The sequence below is a fragment of the Liolophura sinensis genome, chromosome 5, assembly GCF_032854445.1.
Source record: "Liolophura sinensis isolate JHLJ2023 chromosome 5, CUHK_Ljap_v2, whole genome shotgun sequence".
NCBI classification, from domain to species: Eukaryota; Metazoa; Mollusca; class Polyplacophora; order Chitonida; family Chitonidae; genus Liolophura; species Liolophura sinensis.
Window position 1 is genome coordinate 522,006 of NC_088299.1, and position 22,185 is coordinate 544,190.

The 22,185-nt window shown below is 38.7% G+C and overlaps 1 protein-coding gene across 2 annotated transcripts in view; it reads right to left on the reverse strand.

Annotated features, from left to right (window-relative positions):
* The window catches only part of LOC135466067 (uncharacterized), a 95,693-nt gene that overhangs the window by 47,282 nt on the left and 26,226 nt on the right, over positions 1–22,185 (reverse strand). Inside the window, exon 1 of one of the 2 annotated variants that reach the window (XM_064743479.1) lies at positions 8,856–11,420. The exons of the other annotated variant lie outside the window; for it this stretch is intronic. Coding sequence (XP_064599549.1) covers positions 8,856–8,955 — 100 coding nt within the window. The 5' untranslated portion in view covers positions 8,956–11,420. Of the gene's footprint in view, positions 1–8,855; positions 11,421–22,185 lie in introns of those variants that run through there. 2 annotated transcript variants of the gene reach the window in all.

The following is a 22,185-nucleotide window of genomic DNA, read 5'->3' on the forward strand; positions in this document are numbered from 1 at the left end:
TTATGAGCAGCTTTTAGACATGACCTACTTTTAAGCTAATTTCATTGATCAGTTACAGCACATTACATACCAAACAAAAAGTTTTCCTACAATATAGGTACAGCGATCCACCTAAAAGTTGCAATTTGAAATTTGACAGTTGAAATTTCATCCACAGATCATCAGCCAAATTACGGAGAAAGATGGTTTAAGCTTATCAATAAAATTAAATATGGCCGCAAAATAAAAACGAGAAAAAATATTCATGGTAGGAAAAAACTAAAACCATGGTTGTATTCAGCAAGCCAAACTACATCTAATTGCTATCTTGTTTTTGTAAAATTCATCAACGGGTCATCATGTGACTAAAAGGACCAATAGCAAGCTTCCACATTTCTCAACCGATTTGCATAACATTTTCAATCCTGATACCATTAGTAGTCTTGTACATGCATTTCACTTTTCAATGCAATCGGTTCAGCAGTAGTTCACAGGTGAGTAAAGTTTTTTTTTTTGGTGGTGAACATGTGTAGAAAGTTAACAGCTGTGACACGCAGCTTTCTTGCAAAACTAAAAAAAAAAAAAACAGTTGCCAGAGAACAAGAAAAATAATCTGAGCAAGAACAATAGTCTTCCAAGCAAAGCTTGGAAACCTAATAATAACCTGTATGAGAACAATAAACTTTCCAAGCTTACAGTTTGAAAGACTAATAATAACCTGTATGAGGACAATAGGCTTTCCAAACTTACAGTTTGGAAGCCTAATAATAACCTGTACAAGAACAATAGTCTACATATTTGTACCGATGTCTTTCTGAACTGTCTGGAGTGGTCAAATTCCAGTGTATAGAGTAAACCACTGCTTTTCTCATTTGAGTTTCGTTTTTAAATCCATAGAGCTCTGGTATGCCTTTTGCCATAAGAATTCCTGATTAAAAACTGATTTATAGGGTTACCAAAGACTTGAAAAAAAGGTTAAAGCATTTCAGTATCTTTTCACATCTTTGTTTGACATGAGTAAAAGTTTTATTATTTCTTGTCTTTTCTTTCAATGTAATTAAATACATATAACTACAACAACGCACTGCTCTACTTCAGTCTGAAACAGAAGAACATGAATGCACACACATGTACTTGCCTATAATCTTGTACATGTCAAAGTACAAAAAAGTACAAAGAAAAAACAGGCAAGAATGTACTTTAGTACAAGTAATGTTGGCCAACCCTCAGCTGCCCTGAAATCTGTGACATTTTGATGTACATCACTACATGGAATGCAATTTTGTATACGTAAAACTCACATCACCATGGGAACTGTTTTGTGGCCATGTGCAGACAACAATCTCTAATAAATCTGTCAGAAGCCAAAGGCACCTGACACATATATGCATGCTGCAGACCGCATTAGACCTTACACTCTCAACCCTGTCTACAGGTACATGTACATGCAATACACGAATTTCAACATCAACTTTTCTATTGCTGAAAGTCAAAAAAAGTCCTTCTGTACCACGTAACCTGTCAAAAATGTTAGGCAACTACTTTTCATTACATTTACTATAAATATACAAACAGGCATCTTCAAAAAAGTTCACAAAAATGTTTTTGAGAGGAGACAAACAATAAAGAAAACTGAGAAAAATGTTTTTTGAGATTAAGAGTTAAGTTCCTGGAGAAAAGAGGAGTGATTTATGCCTTCGGAACATGACCACATTGGTGATTAGTAAATTAATGTCAGCAAAATTTGCAGAACACTTTCGAGAAGTCACATGATACAGTTGCGACATAAGTTCAAAACACCCTCATTTATACATACGTGTAGCTTCACATTTAACAGACAACATTTGAAGTAGTGTATACCCTTAGACATTACTGTGACATAATTTGTGTAGCTTCACATGTAACAGACAACATTTGAAGTACTGTATACCCTTAGACATTACTGTGACATAATTTGTGTAGCTTCACATGTAACAGACAACATTTGAAGTACTGTATACCCTTAGACATTACTGTGACATAATTTGTGTAGTGTCACATGTAACAGACAACATTTGAAGTACTGTATACCCTTAGACATTACTGTGACATAATTTGTGTAGCTTCACATGTAACAGACAACATTTGAAGTACTGTATACCCTTAGACATTACTGTGACATAATTTGTGTAGCTTCACATGTAACAGACAACATTTGAAGTACTGTATACCCTTAGACATTACTGTGACATAATTTGTGTAGTGTCACATGTAACAGACAACATTTGAAGTACTGTATACCCTTAGACATTACTGTGACATAATTTGTGTAGCTTCACATGTAACAGACAACATTTGAAGTACTGTATACCCTTAGACATTACTGTGACATAATTTGTGTAGCTTCACATGTAACAGACAACATTTGAAGTACTGTATACCCTTACTGTGACATCATTTACTAGCAACAAATTACATTAAAGTTACATGTATGTCCCCTTGTTATACATCTTAGACAGTACCTGCACAAGGCTGACCTGTAAGATCTATTTACTAGACTGAATATTGTTGTAAAAAACTATGTGAATTGGATCTCACCAAACTGGGAGGTCTGCATGATCGCAAATCAGGATGTCACAGTCAATACACTTGTCCCACTTATAAAACAGCTAAAGGTAATTTGCGGCGTAAGAGTTTACTCACAACCGCACAAAGACGGTGTCTATAAAGAAACAGACAGACATAATCTGTACAGTAATGTGAAACTGATGCACACTGTCTTTGTTGCAGACACACAAGTAAAGGTATAGAGGGAGTCAGTGGCACAAAATATCTTACACAGATCAACAGCTTAAAATATGGGATAAGGCTAACAGTGCCATATGTTGAGTCACATGAAATTTACCTGATCTTTGCTAACATCATCACTTTGTAACAGCTGTAAGCTACATGTATTTATTTATTTATTTGATTGGGGTTTTACACTGTACTCAAGAATATTTCACTTGTAAGACGGCGGCCAGCATTATGGTGGGAGGAAACTTGGCAGAGCCTGGCAGAATATCCAAGACCATGCGCAGGTTGCTGGAAGACCTTCCCACATATGACCTTAAGCTACATGTAGAATGAAGGTAGGGCCTCAGTGCAGATGTGCATCAGGGAACAGCCGTGCATATGTATAACATGTACCAGTTTGTCACATTCAACATACCTGTACAACTTTCTAATCATTTCCTTTATACAACAGCATGACAAAATGTATTAAAACATATTATTGAAAAAATGTACATGTACTTGTAAAACAGAGTGTTCAAACATCAGGTGCATGTACACTTCAACAGAACTGTATTCTTGAGTATGGTATTAGGCTTATATTAATCTTGATCCCTTGTTTTCCACCACAGTCTGCATTGGAACTCATTATTTCATTTTTTGGCAGGATTGAATAATTTTGAAAATTATTCAGCTGCTTGGTTTAATTTTCCAAAAAAAAAAAAGGAACGGAAGGGATACAAGGAATTAAGTGTCATTAGCCTTAAGCAATAATCTAATAAATGATAAACAAAACAAATCAAATCAGGAACAATAAGCAAAGAATAGACAGTTCAAATCACTGATTGGTTGCATGATAACCCAAACACAGGCAGTGATTTGTGTGTCAGTGTGGGATACATGTAGGCCTACATGTACATATATCTTATTATAACAAGATGCTGTTACATTTTACATGTACAACAAATATGCCTGCCCAAGCTGGGCATACATACAGGTATGTCTGCATAAGCGGTGTACAGTTTGTGAATTCTAGGCAGGCAGGAGTTGGCACACTTCCTGATGTACACGTGATACCTCTGTACCAAATCTATTACGACAAAAAACTTGCACAGAGCTGGTGAGAGTTATTAATTCCTCTGGCTGACATGCTTGAGATTGCCCCCTATTGAGAAGCAGTGATAGGCCCAGTTGCACATAGCCCTACCCTACCTTCTTGATCTGCTCCTCAGGGAAAGTGAAAAAAAAATCATGCTTATATAAAGCCCAGACAAATGTACTTGAGGTATACAGCTGCAAAACTACAGTTCACTTTCAAAAGTACATGTAACATACAAACACACATTTAAGTCAGAACTAGCAAATATATATGCGGAGGATTTATTAGAAGGAAGCTACCAGCAGCCTTCTACTTTTGTAAAAAAAAAAAAAAAAATTAGCCAGGTGACTGACTATTTTGACTAATTCTTATTTTACTTTTCTATAATTTTCTGTTAGATAGCTGGCTACTTTTCCATGATAGCGCAGATTATACTCCAAAAGATAATGAGAAGCACTAAAAACATGAAACATATAGCATAATTTCTCAATAAATCCATGCATTAAATACACATGTATATTAAATGTATTATTATATAATCCAGACCTAATATACAAATGTACATGACTACTACAGTATATTAAGAAATCTAGACAGACCAGTAGTAGGCCAACCTCCAGTACACGTACGTAGATGCCACACAGGTTTGGATTAAATCCAGGTCTCTTGCTTAGTAAGCACGTACATGTATGTCAATCCATTATAAAAGGAGAAAACATCTGTTCAGGTTTATTAACCCTACATGTACATGTATTATGTGTACACATGCATGTACATCTTACATGTACTTGTACTTATAATGCAACAACAACAGTTATAACATACATGTATGTATGCAAGAGATAAACAAACATGTAAACAGTGTGTATATTAATAGGTTTCCCTATGGACTTAAGCAATGGTGTCAGCTCAGGTCTCTGGCATAATTTGTCCTTGTGGAGCACACAGCAAAGATGACACAATAAATCAAGCACCACTAAAGCTACTGAAACATGTTGAAACGTTTTGTAACAATAAAAGAAATGTTTCGTAACAATACAAGATTTGATGCAACAATCACCCAAGACCTGAATTCCCCAAAAGTGCCATCATACCAGATAAAATGAAATGCAGGATCACAGTATTACAGATTTAGCCACGGGAGTACCTGCATTGTCTTTTCAGATTAAATTAACACAGGAGAGACATGCACAGGAGGAGACAAGGTGTTAATGAGACAGACTGTCTGCTTTCAACGTCTGGCTAAATCTACATTCTAGATGAGCTAGTTTTTCCGTTCAATTTCTGGTTCCATTCTGGATTTCAAATCCCAGCTGAAGTCCAAATTATCATTCACACATACATGAATAAAGTATCCATGTATACATAAGATCAAAAAATTAAAAATAATCAGAAATTTTCAGTCAAGCATACAAATCCACATATAATTTGATAATGCCATATTAATTCTCAAACCATATTGGCATGTATACAGTGCAAGTACTAATTCACTTTAAATAAGACCATGGGAATTTTATTTATTTATTTATTTGATTGATATTTTATGCCGTACTCGATAACATTTACTTATATGATGGCAGTCAGCATTAGGGCGGGAGGAAACCGGGCAGAGCCCAGGTGCAACCCATGACCACCATGGGAAGTTATTTACAGACAGCCTGCCTAATGGGATACACCTAGTAGGGGACATGCTGGACAGGAAAACCAGTCAGCTAGAGCATTTGCTACACACCCCTTATTACATAAAAGATCAGCGGCTGTTCTGGTGGCAAATGCAAAGAGCTGGGCAATAGCTTCAGGACAAACAAGACATCAATAGAGTAGAGTGGAATGTTGTCTGGCCTGGCAATGTCATAACACACTTCCCTAGTCTGCCATCCAGTCAACAGTCTACCAGCCTGAAAATCTAATAAGTTAAGACATGCAACAAAAACAGGCAAAACAGGAAGAAAATGTGTCTCAAATATATGCAAATAAATAACCCTGGGGAAATGCACAGATAGACATGAGGTTCTAAACAGGTGGGTAAAGCTACAGTACAAGTATAGATATGCTTTGATTATATGCACAAGGATTATGTATACAAGTACTCATGCTTGTGCTTCAGTGATAGGCAATTTACAGACCATGTGTATGTCACTGCCATCAAGTTGACCTAATCTTACATGTAGAAAAACAATAAATCGCCATCTGAAAAGCAGAGGAGAATAATGGTTTCAAGAAACTTTGGTTTATTTTCTTACTGTTGTTTTATTTAATAATCTTGGGGCAGTTTGTTCAAAAGTGTATTAAAAGTTAAGTTAGGTTTAAATCTTTATACTAGTCTCAATCTAACACAAAACTGATGGCACATTTGTCCAAACTAAAGTTAATGTCAGGCTTAAATGCTAATACTAATACAATTTTGAACAACTGGGTCCAGGTTTATAGAGAGCTTGCAAAATCACAGTAAAGAGTTTTCTGATAACAGACCTCTACACATAGAGGTGCAAGCAGCAACTTTATAACCTAAAGTTTTGCTATAAAAAATGCATTTAAGTGGCAAATCAACTGTCATATCTACCTCTAATATTAATAGAACTCTCATAATTAGGCAAAATGAGAAACTCTCGGTCTTGGATACAATTTTAGGCCATCTATCATAGCATATATTGTACTATTAGTAATTACCCATAACTTTGGCTGGTCAATGGCACAAAAGGTTGCATTTGTAAACAATACTACATTACTACCATCACTTAAAACACTTCAACAACATTGTATGTGCCCAAATTATTTAACCATCATATTACATGCAGCTGTTAGCAAGTATTCCTGAAATTGCAGATACAAAAGTGAATATAAAGTACAACTGATATGCAGGAGCAGGGGTTGAATTAGAAAAAAGCTTTGTGAGTCCCTGCATATTCGTCTAGTGCACCAAGATTTATAAATGGCTGCACACGTAAACTTGAAATGTGCTTACATGTTGCCAGTGTATTCTTGCCTGTGCTGCCAGTTGTCTGGGGGGGGGGGGGGGGGGGGCTGCGTGGTTCTTCCCACCAGATTATACTGCCTCCTCAATTGTCAAACACAGCAATTGCAGCCACCTGCCAACCACTCAAACCCTTTCCTGATACACATACTTGTATGCACAGCTGAAAACTTTTCGCTCAGAAATAGACTCCTCATACATAAGTATAAATGTGTGTGATAATAAGGTAAACAGGCAAATGAAAAAAAAAGGGCAAATTTTTTTTTTAAGAGACTTTGATATTACCTAACTTCAAAGAAAGGTGTAAATCTGAAATATTTGCTTCTTGAGGTAGAGCCCATTATTAATCTACATATAAACACAACATGTGAACGAAACTGTCAAAAAAACCAAAAAAAAACCCCAAAATGAGGTCGGCCAATAAATCATGTGTCTGGATGAAACTCGAACACAATCATTTAATAAAGGCAATAAAGCTTGAGGCATAGGAGTGATCTCAGGTAAATTGTATACTACAGTGAGTAGATGTACGTCAGGTAAAAGTGAATGAAAGTCTAGATATGAGATTCACATGTACATACTTGCAAGAGTGATTTATCGCCCCATTATCCATACCTGTCTCAAATTCACATTATATGATGCATTGGAATTACCAGCTCAAGCTAACATGACATGTATGACTTCATCGTTTTCTTTGTCCACACAATGCATGTTACAAGTACAAGTAAACCACCCATCACATTCTCCCTCCAGTCTTTGGGACGAACAGCAAAAACTGTACGTTATTTCATATGATACAGGTGCATGTACGAAGTAGACAGGCCACAAGCATGTGTACAGAATAACTTCAACATGTGTTTTGATTGGTTAGCCAGATCCTTAGCTCCGTCCATGACCACAGCAGACATAACCTCAACCTTCACAAGATACACTTAACTGACACATGGAACTATGAAATCCCATCAGTCAACCTGGGGCTACCTAACACCAGAGGGAGGGAAGAGAGAGAGCAAGGAAGATGGAAAGGGGGAGGGGGACAACTGCTCAGGCAATCTTTTACGTCTACTTGTTTACATCCAGCTCCACACAGAGATCCACACTATTATGTGGTAAGAACAGGTTGTCTGAAAAGTTCATCCTAACCCTATGCTGACGACATAGATCTAGTCTCGACGCTGTGTTTTTGTTGCTCATGCAGCCAAACAACTAAGGTAATAATAACAGATGTGCTGTTCCACAGTATCCTCGTGAATAACAAAAATCAGGCGTCTCACAAACATAACAGAGACATGCCACACGTCTCGTGTTATTTAAACATCCCATAGAATATCTATCTATCTCATGAAAATAATGAAAACACAAACATTTTCACCATTTACATCACCGTAATTATCAGCCAATAACTTCTATGTGTAAAGAACACAGATACTGTATCAAAACACCAAAAAATTGTAGGTACATATATATACATCAATTCAGCATGTATTATCTACATGTGTGCATGTACATTTATCTAGAAATCACAAAATTTATTTATTTGATCGGTGTTTTACGCCGTGCTGCAGAATATTTCACTTATTGGACGGCGGCCATCATTATGGTGTAAGGAAACCAGGCAGAACCCGAAAGAATCTCATAATCATCCGCAGGCTGCTGGCAGTGGAAATCACTTTTCACTCTTTATGCCACGGTAAATAATATATAATACGATACCATATAAATATAATAAATGTAATGATATAACTTGATACCGTATAGTACACAAAGAAAATATAGTTACATTAGTTATAGAAAACATCAAATCAGCATATTTGTACTTACTTACATGTGTACATTTATCCAGATTCAAAATCAGGATGTTTCATCATTTACACTTTTCTCCTATTTCTCCTTTGTTAATTTCATCACAATAGGTTGTCCCAAACACATTGAGACACCCCCTGGTTTAAACGAAGATGCCCACGTGTGCAATGCAATTTGTACTTCAGCCAATGCAGCTTTCTGTTGTTACTTTTTTCACCTCTAATTGATACTAAAGGTGACTGTACTTACCTTGGTTTAGTCCCATAGCATGCTGGCTGGACATGACAATCAGGGCAGATAGAACAGCAAAGCAGTGAAAAATGTAGTTAAATGTGGGCCTTGCATTCATGCCTTTTCCCTTGCTGGCAGGCTGGGGTGATGGTACAGGCCGAACAGCCCTGGATGACGCCCCTCACTTCAGACATAAATGTGTGTGGGTCTCCTATGTCATTCAGTGTCACCCCACAGTAGGGCTAGTCACCTCTCTACTTCAGGAATACATCAGTATTTTCCCATGATAAGTGTGGACACAATGTAGTTCTGATCAGAAAAATGACAATACTCAACACGAGCCCTTTCAAGAAATCCACTATAGCAGGTGCATCAGGTGAGCAGTCAGAGTACACGCCTTCTGGGTTTGTATACACCTTGCATTCCACACTGCATAACCATGTACTGCTACACAAGGCCCAGTCAAACTCGCCGACAAAAAAATATTCTTCAGTACCGTGCCTCAGCCTAGCTCGACAGATAAAATAATGTGTGAGGACTAACAATTAATTATGTGAGAAGTATAACAGACATGAAAACTGATGCATCCATTGTAGTGAGTTGGGCACAGGAAGTGAGATTTGTGTCTGCTGTTTGACTCAAGTCTGGCTAGAGCAACCTTTAGCTCACCCTGTAAACCCTTCACGCCATCCAGAGTCGATCTCACACAAGACTGTAGAAGAAACCCTGAAATACAGCAGCCAAAACCCAGGCCAAAATGAACTGTCGATAGATCTACATGTAGTGCCCATGAAGTGATCAGGACTGCGAAGAAGAGACAGAACTAGGGTGAGGGTTGTCGGTTAGAAGTTGGCCTCCATACATGCACTCCCCAAGCTAGGGGTTTGGGTTCAAGTCAGCAGTACAACCTTACTTCTTCTTCGCCCTGACACCTGGCTGGCAGCGCACAGCCCTCACCTTCAGCTGATACTCTCTTTCTCTCCCTACGATATCTCCTCACAAATAAACGTCTGGATCTCAGAGTCAGAACAGCCGAGGGGGGAGAAAAAAAAAGTTCAGAGTGCTAGCCTGTGTTGTTGAAGTGCTGTGACTGGCTGGCTGCTCTACAATTAGCTGAAGGCCTTCGCAGACAAGCAGCAGACATTATAATATGATGCCATTACTGAATTTACCTCCATCTCTCAATAAGTTCAGCTGGTGTGTGATGGAAGGGAGATGTGTGTCCCAGGGTGCATGCTTCTCCCCAGCCACAAGTCTTCCTGGCTGTGTCTACTATACCACAACGATGAGGAAGATCTGTAGGCATAATTCCCCGACCCTGAAGGTCCAAGCAGAGGGAGATAGGCAGGTGCCTCACTGCCAGCCCCTCTCTTCAGCCACTCTATTTCTCCCAGCCAGCACACCACAAGTGCTTGCTGCTGGGGAAATTGCGCAATTCTGCACAACTGCAGCACATACTGGTGACGCTGGCCTATCAAATGGGCTGTCCCCAATTCCAGGCAGAGCTGAGTTCACATGCGCAGACCTGATGTAATTTTTTCCCCTTTTTACCACTGGGTGGAAATAGGCTGTGGAGCAGGCAGGCAGGCAGACTGGACGGCCTTATAGGTTTACAGTTCAGTTCATGTCAGAGGCAACACAGCCAGGAGGCCACACTGACAGGCCTGCAGGTTGTCAGCTTGGATGGTCCCTCCAACAAAACCCAGTTACTATAACTGTAAGCTTGAGTAAATCTTCTAAACTGTGTGACCTCTCTCCACTTAAGTAGGACAGCTCAGGCCATGACATAGTTTATGTTGCTGTTACAAAGGGGCTAGGTGCCAGCCCTTCACTACATACCCAGCCTAGCAGTTGTTGGCCCAGTCTGCAGGTCGAGTCCTCTCTCCTTTTTTTCTGCTCTCAACAGCTAGGGTTTTTCATGGCAGCTGTGAGCTGATTATTCCTCATGTAAGGTTTCAGTTACCACTGCATCATCAGTCTCTGGCCTATTCACAGTATACAATCTTATGTTTAACAACAGACTTTGGTGCAATCCAAACGGTGAACCCAGGGCTAAGATACTGCCTGTTGAGGGCATATCTCTACACATTTACCACATTAAACCCTATCAAATGTGTTACAAGTCTACTAATGTGTGTAGGGTTACTACCTCCTTGTTGGCCAGTGTCTCCATCACCACATGTGTATGTGCACAGTACATGTATGCATGTAGCTAACATATTACGTACATACCTACGTGCAAGATTTTATGTCACTTTATCACAGAACATACTGACAACATTCCGGATAAACTCCCGATAATATGATACCTCCATCAATAAAAACTTGTTTATCATGAGTGCATTTGTTCGTAGAAAGGGTAATGCAAGGTGCAGGGTAAATAGAGGACAATTTACACATTCACCACCACATGCTGTAAATTATCTCCTGAACTAAGACCCTCTGAATCCAGTATGTGCTGATACACATCTTGTTGTTCATTGACAATAGTCTTTTAAACCAAATTTCTCAGCTTTTTCTTTTCTTTATTTTCTTATCTTGGACTAAATGATCTTGGACTACATGATCTTGGACAAGTGATATGTTCCATATGTTTCATTCTTGGTTTGAATGCACCCTTGTCCTTCATATGAATGGAATATAGCATTAAACTGTTTTGAGATAATAGGTGGGCCATAAACTAGGCCAGGTGGATAAAATGTCAGGGTAAAAACATAAGCCATTCTATTTACAAAATGGGGGCCTCTGTGGCTCAGTCCGTTAGCGTGCTAGCGCAGCGTAATGACCCAGGAGCCTGTCACCAATGCGGTCGCTGTGAGTTCAAGTCCAGCTCATGCTGGCTTCCTCTCCGGCCGTAAGGGGGAAGGTCTGCCAGCAACCTGTGGATGGTCGTGGGTTTCCCCTGGGCTCTGCCCAGTTTCCACCCACCATAATGCTGGCTGCCGTCGTATAAGTGAAATATTTTTGAGTACGGCGTAAAACACCAATCAAATAATAAAATAAAAATAATACTATTTACAAAATACATGTAAACTAGCTGGTAATCAAAAATGTGATAACATGAGATTGCAGCTTTACCTGAATTCCTGAAAACGTGTAAATCTTCTTATTTGTTAAAAGTGTGTAGTATTATGTCACATACTTATTTGTTAAAAGTGTGTAGTATTATGTCACATATTTATTGTAAAAAGTGTGTGGTATTATGTCAATACTTATCTGTCAAAAGTGTGTAGTATTATGTCACATAGTTATCTGTTAAAAGTGTGTAGTATTGTCATATTTATTCTCAAAAGTGTGTAGTATTATGTCACATACTTATTCTCAAAAGTGTGTAGTATTATGTCACATACTTATTTGTCAGAAGTGTGTAGTATTATGTCACATACTTATTGTCAAAAGTGTGTAGTATTATGTCACATACTTATTGTCAAAAGTGTGTAGTATTATGTCACATACTTATCTGTCAGAAGTGTGTAGTATTATGTCATATACTTATCTGTCAGAAGTGTGTAGTATTATGTCACATACTTATCTGTCAAAAGTGTGTAGTATTATGTCACATACTTATCTGTCAGAAGTGTGTAGTATTATGTCATATACTTATTTGGTTATAAGACAGGTACAAGTAAATAAAAATACATTTCCAAAAGCAAATGCAGTTACTTATAAATGGTTATGAATTGCCTACATAACTGTTTTCCCAGTTATTCATGATCCTTTTGTTGCTCCATCTGTATTCATGCGTACTTGTACATGATCTCATGAAGTGATAGCATCCATAACGAACTGCTGAATCATTTTAACACAGTAAGTGGAGTTCATATACATCCATGCATATTCAGCTTGTTTACACATAATCCACACTGATTTATCACCTTCCCACACAGCCAGGATTACATGTACACTTTGCATGTACGTACGGCCTTCACGCATATAACACTACTGAACACACGTACACCTTCACACATAAATTTGCATTGGCTCCACTATAGCGGCGGTAACATTCACCTGATATCCTAACATCATGCAATGCAGATTTTTTTTCCTCAAGCATAAATATTAAAAGCTGGCTGTAATCATAGCCAGGCCTTCCCTGGTGGCCACTTTATATCATGAGTATTAAAATACCATGTACGCAGTGACCTCACACAACCCCACCACCCCACCACGACATGTGACATATAATGACCTTACTATGACACACTTTTGCATTCGGTTTACACATGGCATTTTTTACACGCCATTTCTATACAGCTGTCTGAGTATCCAATGGACTTAGCAATTCGTCTGCTTTTTACACATATTACGTGCACTCATAATCTGTTCTTAAACTGAACAGTTAGGGGAAGTGTACAAACTGTGTGGAAAATATATTAAACAATAGAAAATCAAGAGAAAAACCAACACAAAGGAATCAAGTCTCATTTCAATAGAAATGGATCTCAGACAACCAATTATACATACTGTTACACATACATCATGTATGCATGTAGATGTTGTTATATATGTATGTTCATTACACATATATTTATGGCTGTAGTACAATTTTACAAGCTTATGTGTAAATTAAGTGTAAATTTTAAACCATGTATTGTAATATGGTAATTAATCCACATATAAATGTCATTCATTCATGTTTTTCGGGAAGGTTTACAGTCGCCAGTAGCTGTCGAGTCATTCTGCTGGATATTTTCATGTTTAAAACTATCCACTTAAATGCATACAGTAGTCATGTCTGGCCATTATTAATAAACAAATTTGTAGGCAATTCTACTATTTGGTACATATATATGATGAAGGGCAGACTTTCCTGAAATTTACTATGCTTGAATGACACTGTGCATAAGGGCCATTGTCGATGACCTTCTTGCCCATTACACAGAAGATCTGCATATGCAAATGTAAATGTGGGTAGATAATTTTGGTTGGTAATTGGAGACAATACCTTCATCCTCAATCCTGTCAATTAACATGTATTCTTCCAGACTAGATCCATTCTGTCCACTTGTTCTCAAAGGCTTACAGTACAATAACTTATTGTAAGACCCACACATAAGCATGTCAATACTGTACATGTACATGTTACATACATGTACATGCAATGCATGATATTAGGTGGATGTACATGTTTGGGTCAATCTTTCTTGTTGCAAGCCTGAATGATTATAGCCTATAACAGTGGGCCTATTTCACAAAGCCGGAAGATATGCGTGTACGGGAGTAATGACAGGTGTACATCTACAGGATAGACTGCTGGGTAGAATGTCTTGTCTAATTGTTTCACAAAATATATGCACAGGTATCAGTTTTGATGAAGCTGTTTAACACTGGCCACTAACTGTCAGTTATAGCTGTGATCAGGTGCTGTTTACACTTCATTGTCAGGTCTAGGGATGGGATTGTGGGTCACACTGCAGACCTAACTAGTTAAACAATTACACAGCAGCTCTTCCAAAGCCAGACAATTACGTAAGAGGAGAAAGCAAGCACACTGGCATGGAGGCCTGATGGTAGGCCCTGTGTCTGCCTTCAGACTATGTGGAATTATGGATCGATCTACTCTCCCCTTTTACACAACGCTCTGCTCCGTCAGACTCGGGCTGCATGGCCGTGATCAACTGGCAAAGCTTTCAGCCAACATACGTCATTCCTCACAATCAATCGCTTACACCTCTTCACACTGCATTTCTAATTTCAGAGATATATAATGTCTGGGCAAACTGCACAATGCACATGTACATTTAGATCAGAACACTATACTTTTTCATAGGCTATAACTGTAATCGAACAGCTATGAAATGGCACAAGGAGTAGGTCTGATTATGTATCCATTAACACCTCCATTGTCATCAGACATGCAAGTACTGGCATTTACAAGGACACCTGAAGATGTACGTCTCACAGCCACAAAATTAATGTTGACATGTCATGGGACATCAAAAAGTATTCCATCAACTCTCATTTATTTGATGGGTGTTTACACCGTACTCAAGAATATTTCGCTTATACAACGGTGGCCAGCATGACAGCGGCAGAAACCCACAGGAAACATACGACCATCTGCAGGTTGCTGGCAGACCTTCCCACATACGGCCGGAGAGGAAGCCAGCATGAGCTGGACTTGAATTCAACTTGACCACATTGTTCCTTGGTCACTGCGCCGTGCTGGCACGCTAACCACCTCAGCCACAGAGGCCCCCAACTCTCATTTAAGATGTAGACACAGCATTGAAGGAGGCTTTACATGGTTGTCTTGTCTCTGGCTAACACAGCACCCATCAACATACATCTACCTGTCCACATTACAGAAATGAGACTGAACTTGAAATGCTCTGCCTCACTTGTCTCTCATCCTTGCCATCCCTCACCCCAGCCAGATGAGCATCTATCTGCATGCAGAAATGTCCTTATGTATTTGAAAGCATGTACAGTATCAGATTGTGCATGAAGTGACAGTCCTGTGTTTTGTTCTATCTCAGCAACTTGAATCTGAAGAATCTTAATGACATTAGCACCACAGCACAATGACCCAGGAGCTTCTCACCCATGCAGTCGCTTTGAGCTCAAGTGCTCGGTTCCTCTCCGGGTCCTGCCCAGTTTCCTTCCACCATAATGATGTCTGCGTCGTATAAGTTAAATATTCTTGATTATGGTACAAAACATCGGCTGTAAACACTGAATTAGAGTAGAAGGTCCAATAAGAATCAAAGGTTAAATAAGCATCACCGGAATACAAGACACATGCATGCATGTATGAAGGATGCACATGTATTAAAATACACTACACGCTAATATTAATAGGTTTATTTGATTGGTGTTTTAAGCCATACTCAAGAATATTTCACTTATACGACGGCAGCCAGCATCATGGTGGGATGAAACCTGGCAGAGCCCGGGGACAGGCCTTCCTACTTATGGCCAGAAAGGAAGCCAGCATGAGCTGGACTTGAACTCACAGCAACCGTATTGGTGACAGACTCCTGGGTTATTACACTGTGCTAGCACACTAACCAACTGAGCCACAGAGGCCCCAATATTAATAGGTGATTGTACACCAGAAATGCATGTGTAATTGGAAATACATCTTAGAAATAACCTGTATCACCATAAAAACTAAACTTTCCCACAAATATTTGTATATCTGATACTTTTCCAAAAACACAAACATATCCACCCACAATGTACCGGTACATACATTTTCATATCCCTTTACTTTTTCATATTCAAAAATGTGATCCAAATCACGTACAAACATGTACACGTATAGTGCACTGACAAGTACTTCATGCTCAGTTCTTTAAACACCTATATAATAGTATATCTATACTTACATGTACACTATATACTATTCTTACACACAAGCCTTTTCCACACTTCCTCAAAAATGCATGATTCATGTTAGATTCAGAATGCATTTGCCTGATTTTCTCACCGTGCAGAGTTTTATTCAGTTTGCCCTTGAAGATGATAATACCCTAGTTTTCACCCCACCCCTCAGACCCATCTCCTCCCTTAGCAAGAGCAGTAGCATTCTTGTACAGGTTGGCAGCCATAGGCTGCTCTCAGCTCCTACATGTTTGTGTAGACTAATCGGGCGAGGAATGAGAAGCCGATGGCCACATTGGCACATGGCAGGCCTGCAGGTAGACTACATGTACATGTAACTCTAACAACATAATCTACTTTTACATGTTCCTATCAGATTTTCCCAGAGGCTTTGACATTATGCCAGCAACATTTTAGCTTCATCTGAAGCAAGTGGCACCTCCTCCACAGATGTGTATGTAAAAATAGTTCCTTAATCAGCTCTGTCTAATTACATCATATCAACTAATGGAGTTATCAGGGCCCAAGAAGGCCAGTTGAAGGGGCCAGAAGTAGGGAAGCTGGTGGACTCAACAGCAGTCTTTATCTGGCTGGGCTTTGATGTAAACTGTTACCAGCTCTGACCTCTGACACATGGGCTTAAGAGGCTGATGGTAGTGATAACATGAACTCCAGGCTATGTACACTACTGCCAACCAAATCAATGCCTTATTTGGGGAAATCACCAACATCCCTTAGAATTTTCCCTTCACATGTATACATGTATGTGCATGTATCCAAATAATAATAATGATTACAATCTTCTGTAATACCTGGTTTAATGTTTAGAAAAGTTAATTTGTCAGAATAGATCCACAGCATGGAGTAGCCCACACTACTTGTTTCCTACATGTCAGCTCACATCGCACACTGACCTACTGTCAAATGACATACTTGTTTGGATAAGAAATAACTTTTTAAAGCATAAATCTACTTTTACATGCATCAACTATTCATGACAAATTGATTGGTAGAATCCGAACAAAATTAACTTTAATTTTCTTTTCTCCAATTAATATGTATCTCTTGTTCCCTATCAAATTAACATACAGTAGGCCATGTGTTTATAGCCATGTTTACACGTTGTTCATGAACATGCACATACATCTGAACAAGCTGTAACGCCCAGACACAATCCCTTCCTCTGTAACGCATACAGAAGAAATTAATTACAAAGTGATAAACACATTGCCTAAGATAACTTCTGCCACATGTGACTGTGTGTGTGTGCGCGCGCATGTGTGCAGAGGAACACACTGGGTGTACAGTTATTCCTAAAAGTCTGTTGATGGCCCAGAAAACTCGTCTGATTTCTTTCATCACCATGATGAGCCAAGGAGGAGTACCAGATATAAATATCACCAGACACCACATGCAAATAAAACCTTATCAGATAAGACAAGCAGAAATTAAAAACTGAGGTCACAGCTCCTTAATTATCAGTCTGCTAGTCAGCGCCAGTCAAACAGACACTTCCTGTCTCCGTCTGCGTGAGTGCTCTATCTGTAGAGACACTCTGAAACCTTTCCAGCACATTTTCTACTCCCCACAGACACTCTGCTCATCTCACCTATAACGCGAGGTCTCAAACATGGAGATCCAGAGTTACCTCCCTTCAGCTGTGAAACGTGAAGGAGGAACATGTGAAAACATTTCAAAGTACATGTAGTACATGGAAATGCAGTAAATAATTTCCCAGTTTCCCTGTATTGTGAACATGGTGTACACATATTACATGTAACTATCTTTAACAGAGGTTCATGCCGGGCACAATGTAAAGTAGTACATGACTAGTTACTTACTAACTTTATTCCAATGTTACCGACATGGGTGAACTCTTTGTGCTCTAAGGTCCTTGTGCTTTCTGTAAGTCTCAATCCATCACGAGTACATTTTTTATGCTGGACTGACAAATTAGCAAATTATCCATCTAAATTTCAAGCATACATGTTTACCAAAAGACAAACAAGAGCACAGACTCTCTGGTAGTATGCCAAGTTGAGATATATCAGAAATCCAGAATTGTGTGATCTGAAATTGCCAATTAGAGCAATGTAATGACTGAGGTAATGTTAGACAACAATGAAGCTGTGGGACAGTGATACACTGCAGAACATGATTCATGAAGGTATATACTGTATATACATATGTAATATAAGCCCCATGTTACCACGGCAACCAGCATTAGGTCATTATGATCTTAGCAAACAGTACAAAGTACATGTACAGTGTATGTGTATCACAATTAATCTAAATAAAGTTGAGTTCCATCTATAGCCATAAATATTATTGACGCAAGTAAGTTTTCATAAACCTGCTTAGGACTAATATTCATCTATATGTGTATACATAGTTTGCCATACACATGCATGTATTAACTCAAGTTAATAACCTTGTTCATTTGGTTTGTTTGGTTGATTATTTTACAACAGTGTCTGCTGTGGCAGACTGCCCTCAGTGATGACAGGAAGACAGTGCTGAATCACTGGAATGGCATGCCAAAGAGATATGATGCCAAACTATGTACATGTAGCAGTATACTGTACACGTGAAGACACTATACTGACCACCACCCCTATCTTACACTCAAGACAAAGACTGCTGATTTTAAACTCTTAGATTCAATCAGACTTTGGCAATTGCTCTGTAAATAACAAAACAGACAGTTAAACCATACATGTCATTTAGATACATTTTTTATAAATGCCTTTGTGAAAACTTATGATGAACACATATATCTATAAGTTAATTTATGAATGTCCATTCTTTTGCACATTTGTACCCCTTTTTTCTTTCTGCTTCTTTTTTGCTAATGACCAGTATCTAAATAGGAGACATTTCTAGTTGAATAATCTCCAGTGGTGGAGAATTGAGGCGTGTATTGACCTGCAACCTGTCTAGACTGTGAGGCTCAAGTGTGGGGGTCTCACATCACACCCTAAAATGAGTAAAACATATCCAGACATTGCTGCAAATAACAGCCAGTCTGATTTCCTTAATACCAGAGCCACTGAAGCTAAGAACTGTCACTGAATAGGGACACTAAGCTTTATTTTTTTAAATACATGCACTGGTATACGGATATAGCATTCAGGTTCATATTACAACTTGTTTTTGCCATACAGGTCTATGAGGTCACACCTTGGTATGCAATTCACATGAAACATCAAGAGGCAGCTGTATTTCACCTAGCGCCAGACACAGCTCATATGTGCAATTACATCTGTTTAAATAAAACTCTGCCAGACAAAACTGCAAATTAAAATAGCAGGTAAAAAATAGTTTTTGCATGCATGAATAGAAAAAACAGTTAAATGACACAATTAAATTCGGTATAATCACATTATATAAATGCACATAAATATTATGTCCATTGTTGTTCAAGCATAAATTAATGCGTCCACATGTACATGTAGAGCCATGTAGGTGTCGTATGTAACTTTAAATGTCATAAGCTATGTACGTATTCACTTCAGACTGACAGGAACACCCCATTTCATATAAACAGCTGAATTCTCAGAAAACAAAAATCAGAAAATACATACAATACAATACATTGTTTGCAGTGGAGAAATGATACTTTTGTGAAAATTGTTCAGATGGGGCAAAATGGGTCTTTTTTACCATCTTCTTTTTCATTGTAAATGTATATGTAAGACAGGTATACATGTATTTGTATAACACATTTCACATAGGTTCAACAAACGCCACACAACAACATATACCTGTACATGTAAATGTGGCTAACATGCATATAATATATAGATTATTATCAGACTTCAGACTTCTGTACATGTATCATACCACACTTAAAACAATATTCAAGTTCATTATCTTAGATCTGACAAGAAAATGTTCATTGTCATAAAACGTCAAAGATATCTAGCTGCTAACTCTAGACCAACAGATGTAAATTTCAATATGTCTCCTCACAACACACTATATATGTATGTATATGTATCTCAGACTTATCACTATTAATTTCTAGTTGTATAGCTATTTTAATATTTTTTGCTTACTTAAATTAAAATAGCAAGTAAGATTTACATCTTATTTACAGCTAACAAGTTGTTTCTTTCTTTAAATTTTAGTACCTTCAATTCTATTGATTTCACCAAGCCTTAAATGCTGGGGTGTACCAAAAGCCTAAACAGAAAAACCAACAGAAATACCCATGATGTTACAGTTCGCTTAATTGATCATTGTCTTTATCCACTGGCATGCTAGGTGTTCACAGCCCCTTTGGGTGGGCAGTGGTGAAAGTATGCAGAGCTGTGAGTGAACTAACTGTCTTTACATCACTGCTCATTGTTCAGGTCAGGAAGAAGTGACCAGCTGACAGACAGCCTGGCCACTGAAACAGCTGCTCTGTGTTGATCTGCCAGACTGACCAGCAAGCTCTCCAGCCGTCTGACCTACTTTAGGCCACAGACATGAGGTCACCACCACCTAGGGCAGCAGGTCACAGACAGGTCAGGGGTTACTGAGGACAAACAGCTCCCAGCTCACTGAGGTAGGCAAGCCAGACCACAGGCCACTTACATGTACCAGTTATTGCACACAATAGAGGCCATATTTTGCTTTGTTGCTGCATAACATGTACATCTAGTCTTAAGTACTAGTAGACTTTCATTTCAGAAAGTGGACATATATATATATATATATATATCTTAAAAGAGAAATGCTTGTATTCTATCTAGTTTACATATATAACTTTCTCGTCCTTTTATTTTTTTGGGGGAGGGGGGGGGGGTCAATTTTCCATCTTTTTTTCTTTCTCTCACTCCAATTTACTGGATAACAATTCCAGTAGTAAATTGAATTTTATTCAACAAGGATATTGGTTGGATACAAACTCATGAATTTCCTCAAAAGAAATTAATTTAATCTCGTGCGCAAGACGATCCCAGAAAAGGGAATAGTATTGCAGAAGGCAAAAATAAAACATGGTGATATGTTAAGACGTGATGGATTGGTCTCACGAATTTTCACAGTAAGCCAGACCAATTACAGGAAATAAAGTAATTATCAGTTTATCTAGTGGCTTTCTGTTTAGGAAAGCGGAGCTGAATAAGGAAGGATACACCATAGTCTGTTAGGCAAGATAAATAATGACGGATGGGCAAAATGTGATTACAGGAGCTGGCATAGTGAAGCAGCCTACTGCGTTTCAACTGTCAGCCTTCTCATTCATACCAGCAGATTCCCAAGACGTCCTAGTCAACAGAATTATACAAATCACACCAGGGATCTACATGAATTACACATGGTCGAGAGTGTACAACTTCCACCACAACAGACAGCGTGTGAAGGAAGAAGAAGGCCATTTTTTACCAACTGTACACATACAAATTAAAGTACACATACCTCAAAAGTCCAGGCCTAGAGGAAGCCTGGTCCAGTCGTTATTGTCTTTGCCAGGATCAACAACCAGTACTTTTCACTTACACGGTCAGTTTTATAGGTGGAGGAAAGCAGAGTGTCTAACATAAAACCACTGACCTATGGCAACACTACAGAGTGAACCTATGAGTATTTATTTATATGATTGGTGTTTTACACCGTGCTCAAGAATATTTCACTTATACGATGGCAGCCAGCATTCTGGAGGGACTAAACCGGGCACAGCCCTGGGGAAACCCAGGATCACCTGCAGGTTGCTGGAAGGCCTTCCCACCTACAGCCGGAGAGGACGCCTGTATGAGCTGCATTTGAACTCACAGTGACCACATTGGTGAGGACTCATGGGCTCATGGAGTGAGTGCTTGGGGTTTATTGTTGTATTTAACAATTTTCAATCATATAACAACGAAGGAATCCTTAGAGTGCATGTAATGTTGCAGGATGGATTTCCAACGCTCTTTTACCTAGAGCTGCATCACTCAGAGGCCTTATCGAAGGCAAGTGAGCCGCCCCGCTCAAGCCATTACAGTGATACAGGTCAACCAGTCATTGCACTATCCCCTTCATGCTGAACACCAAG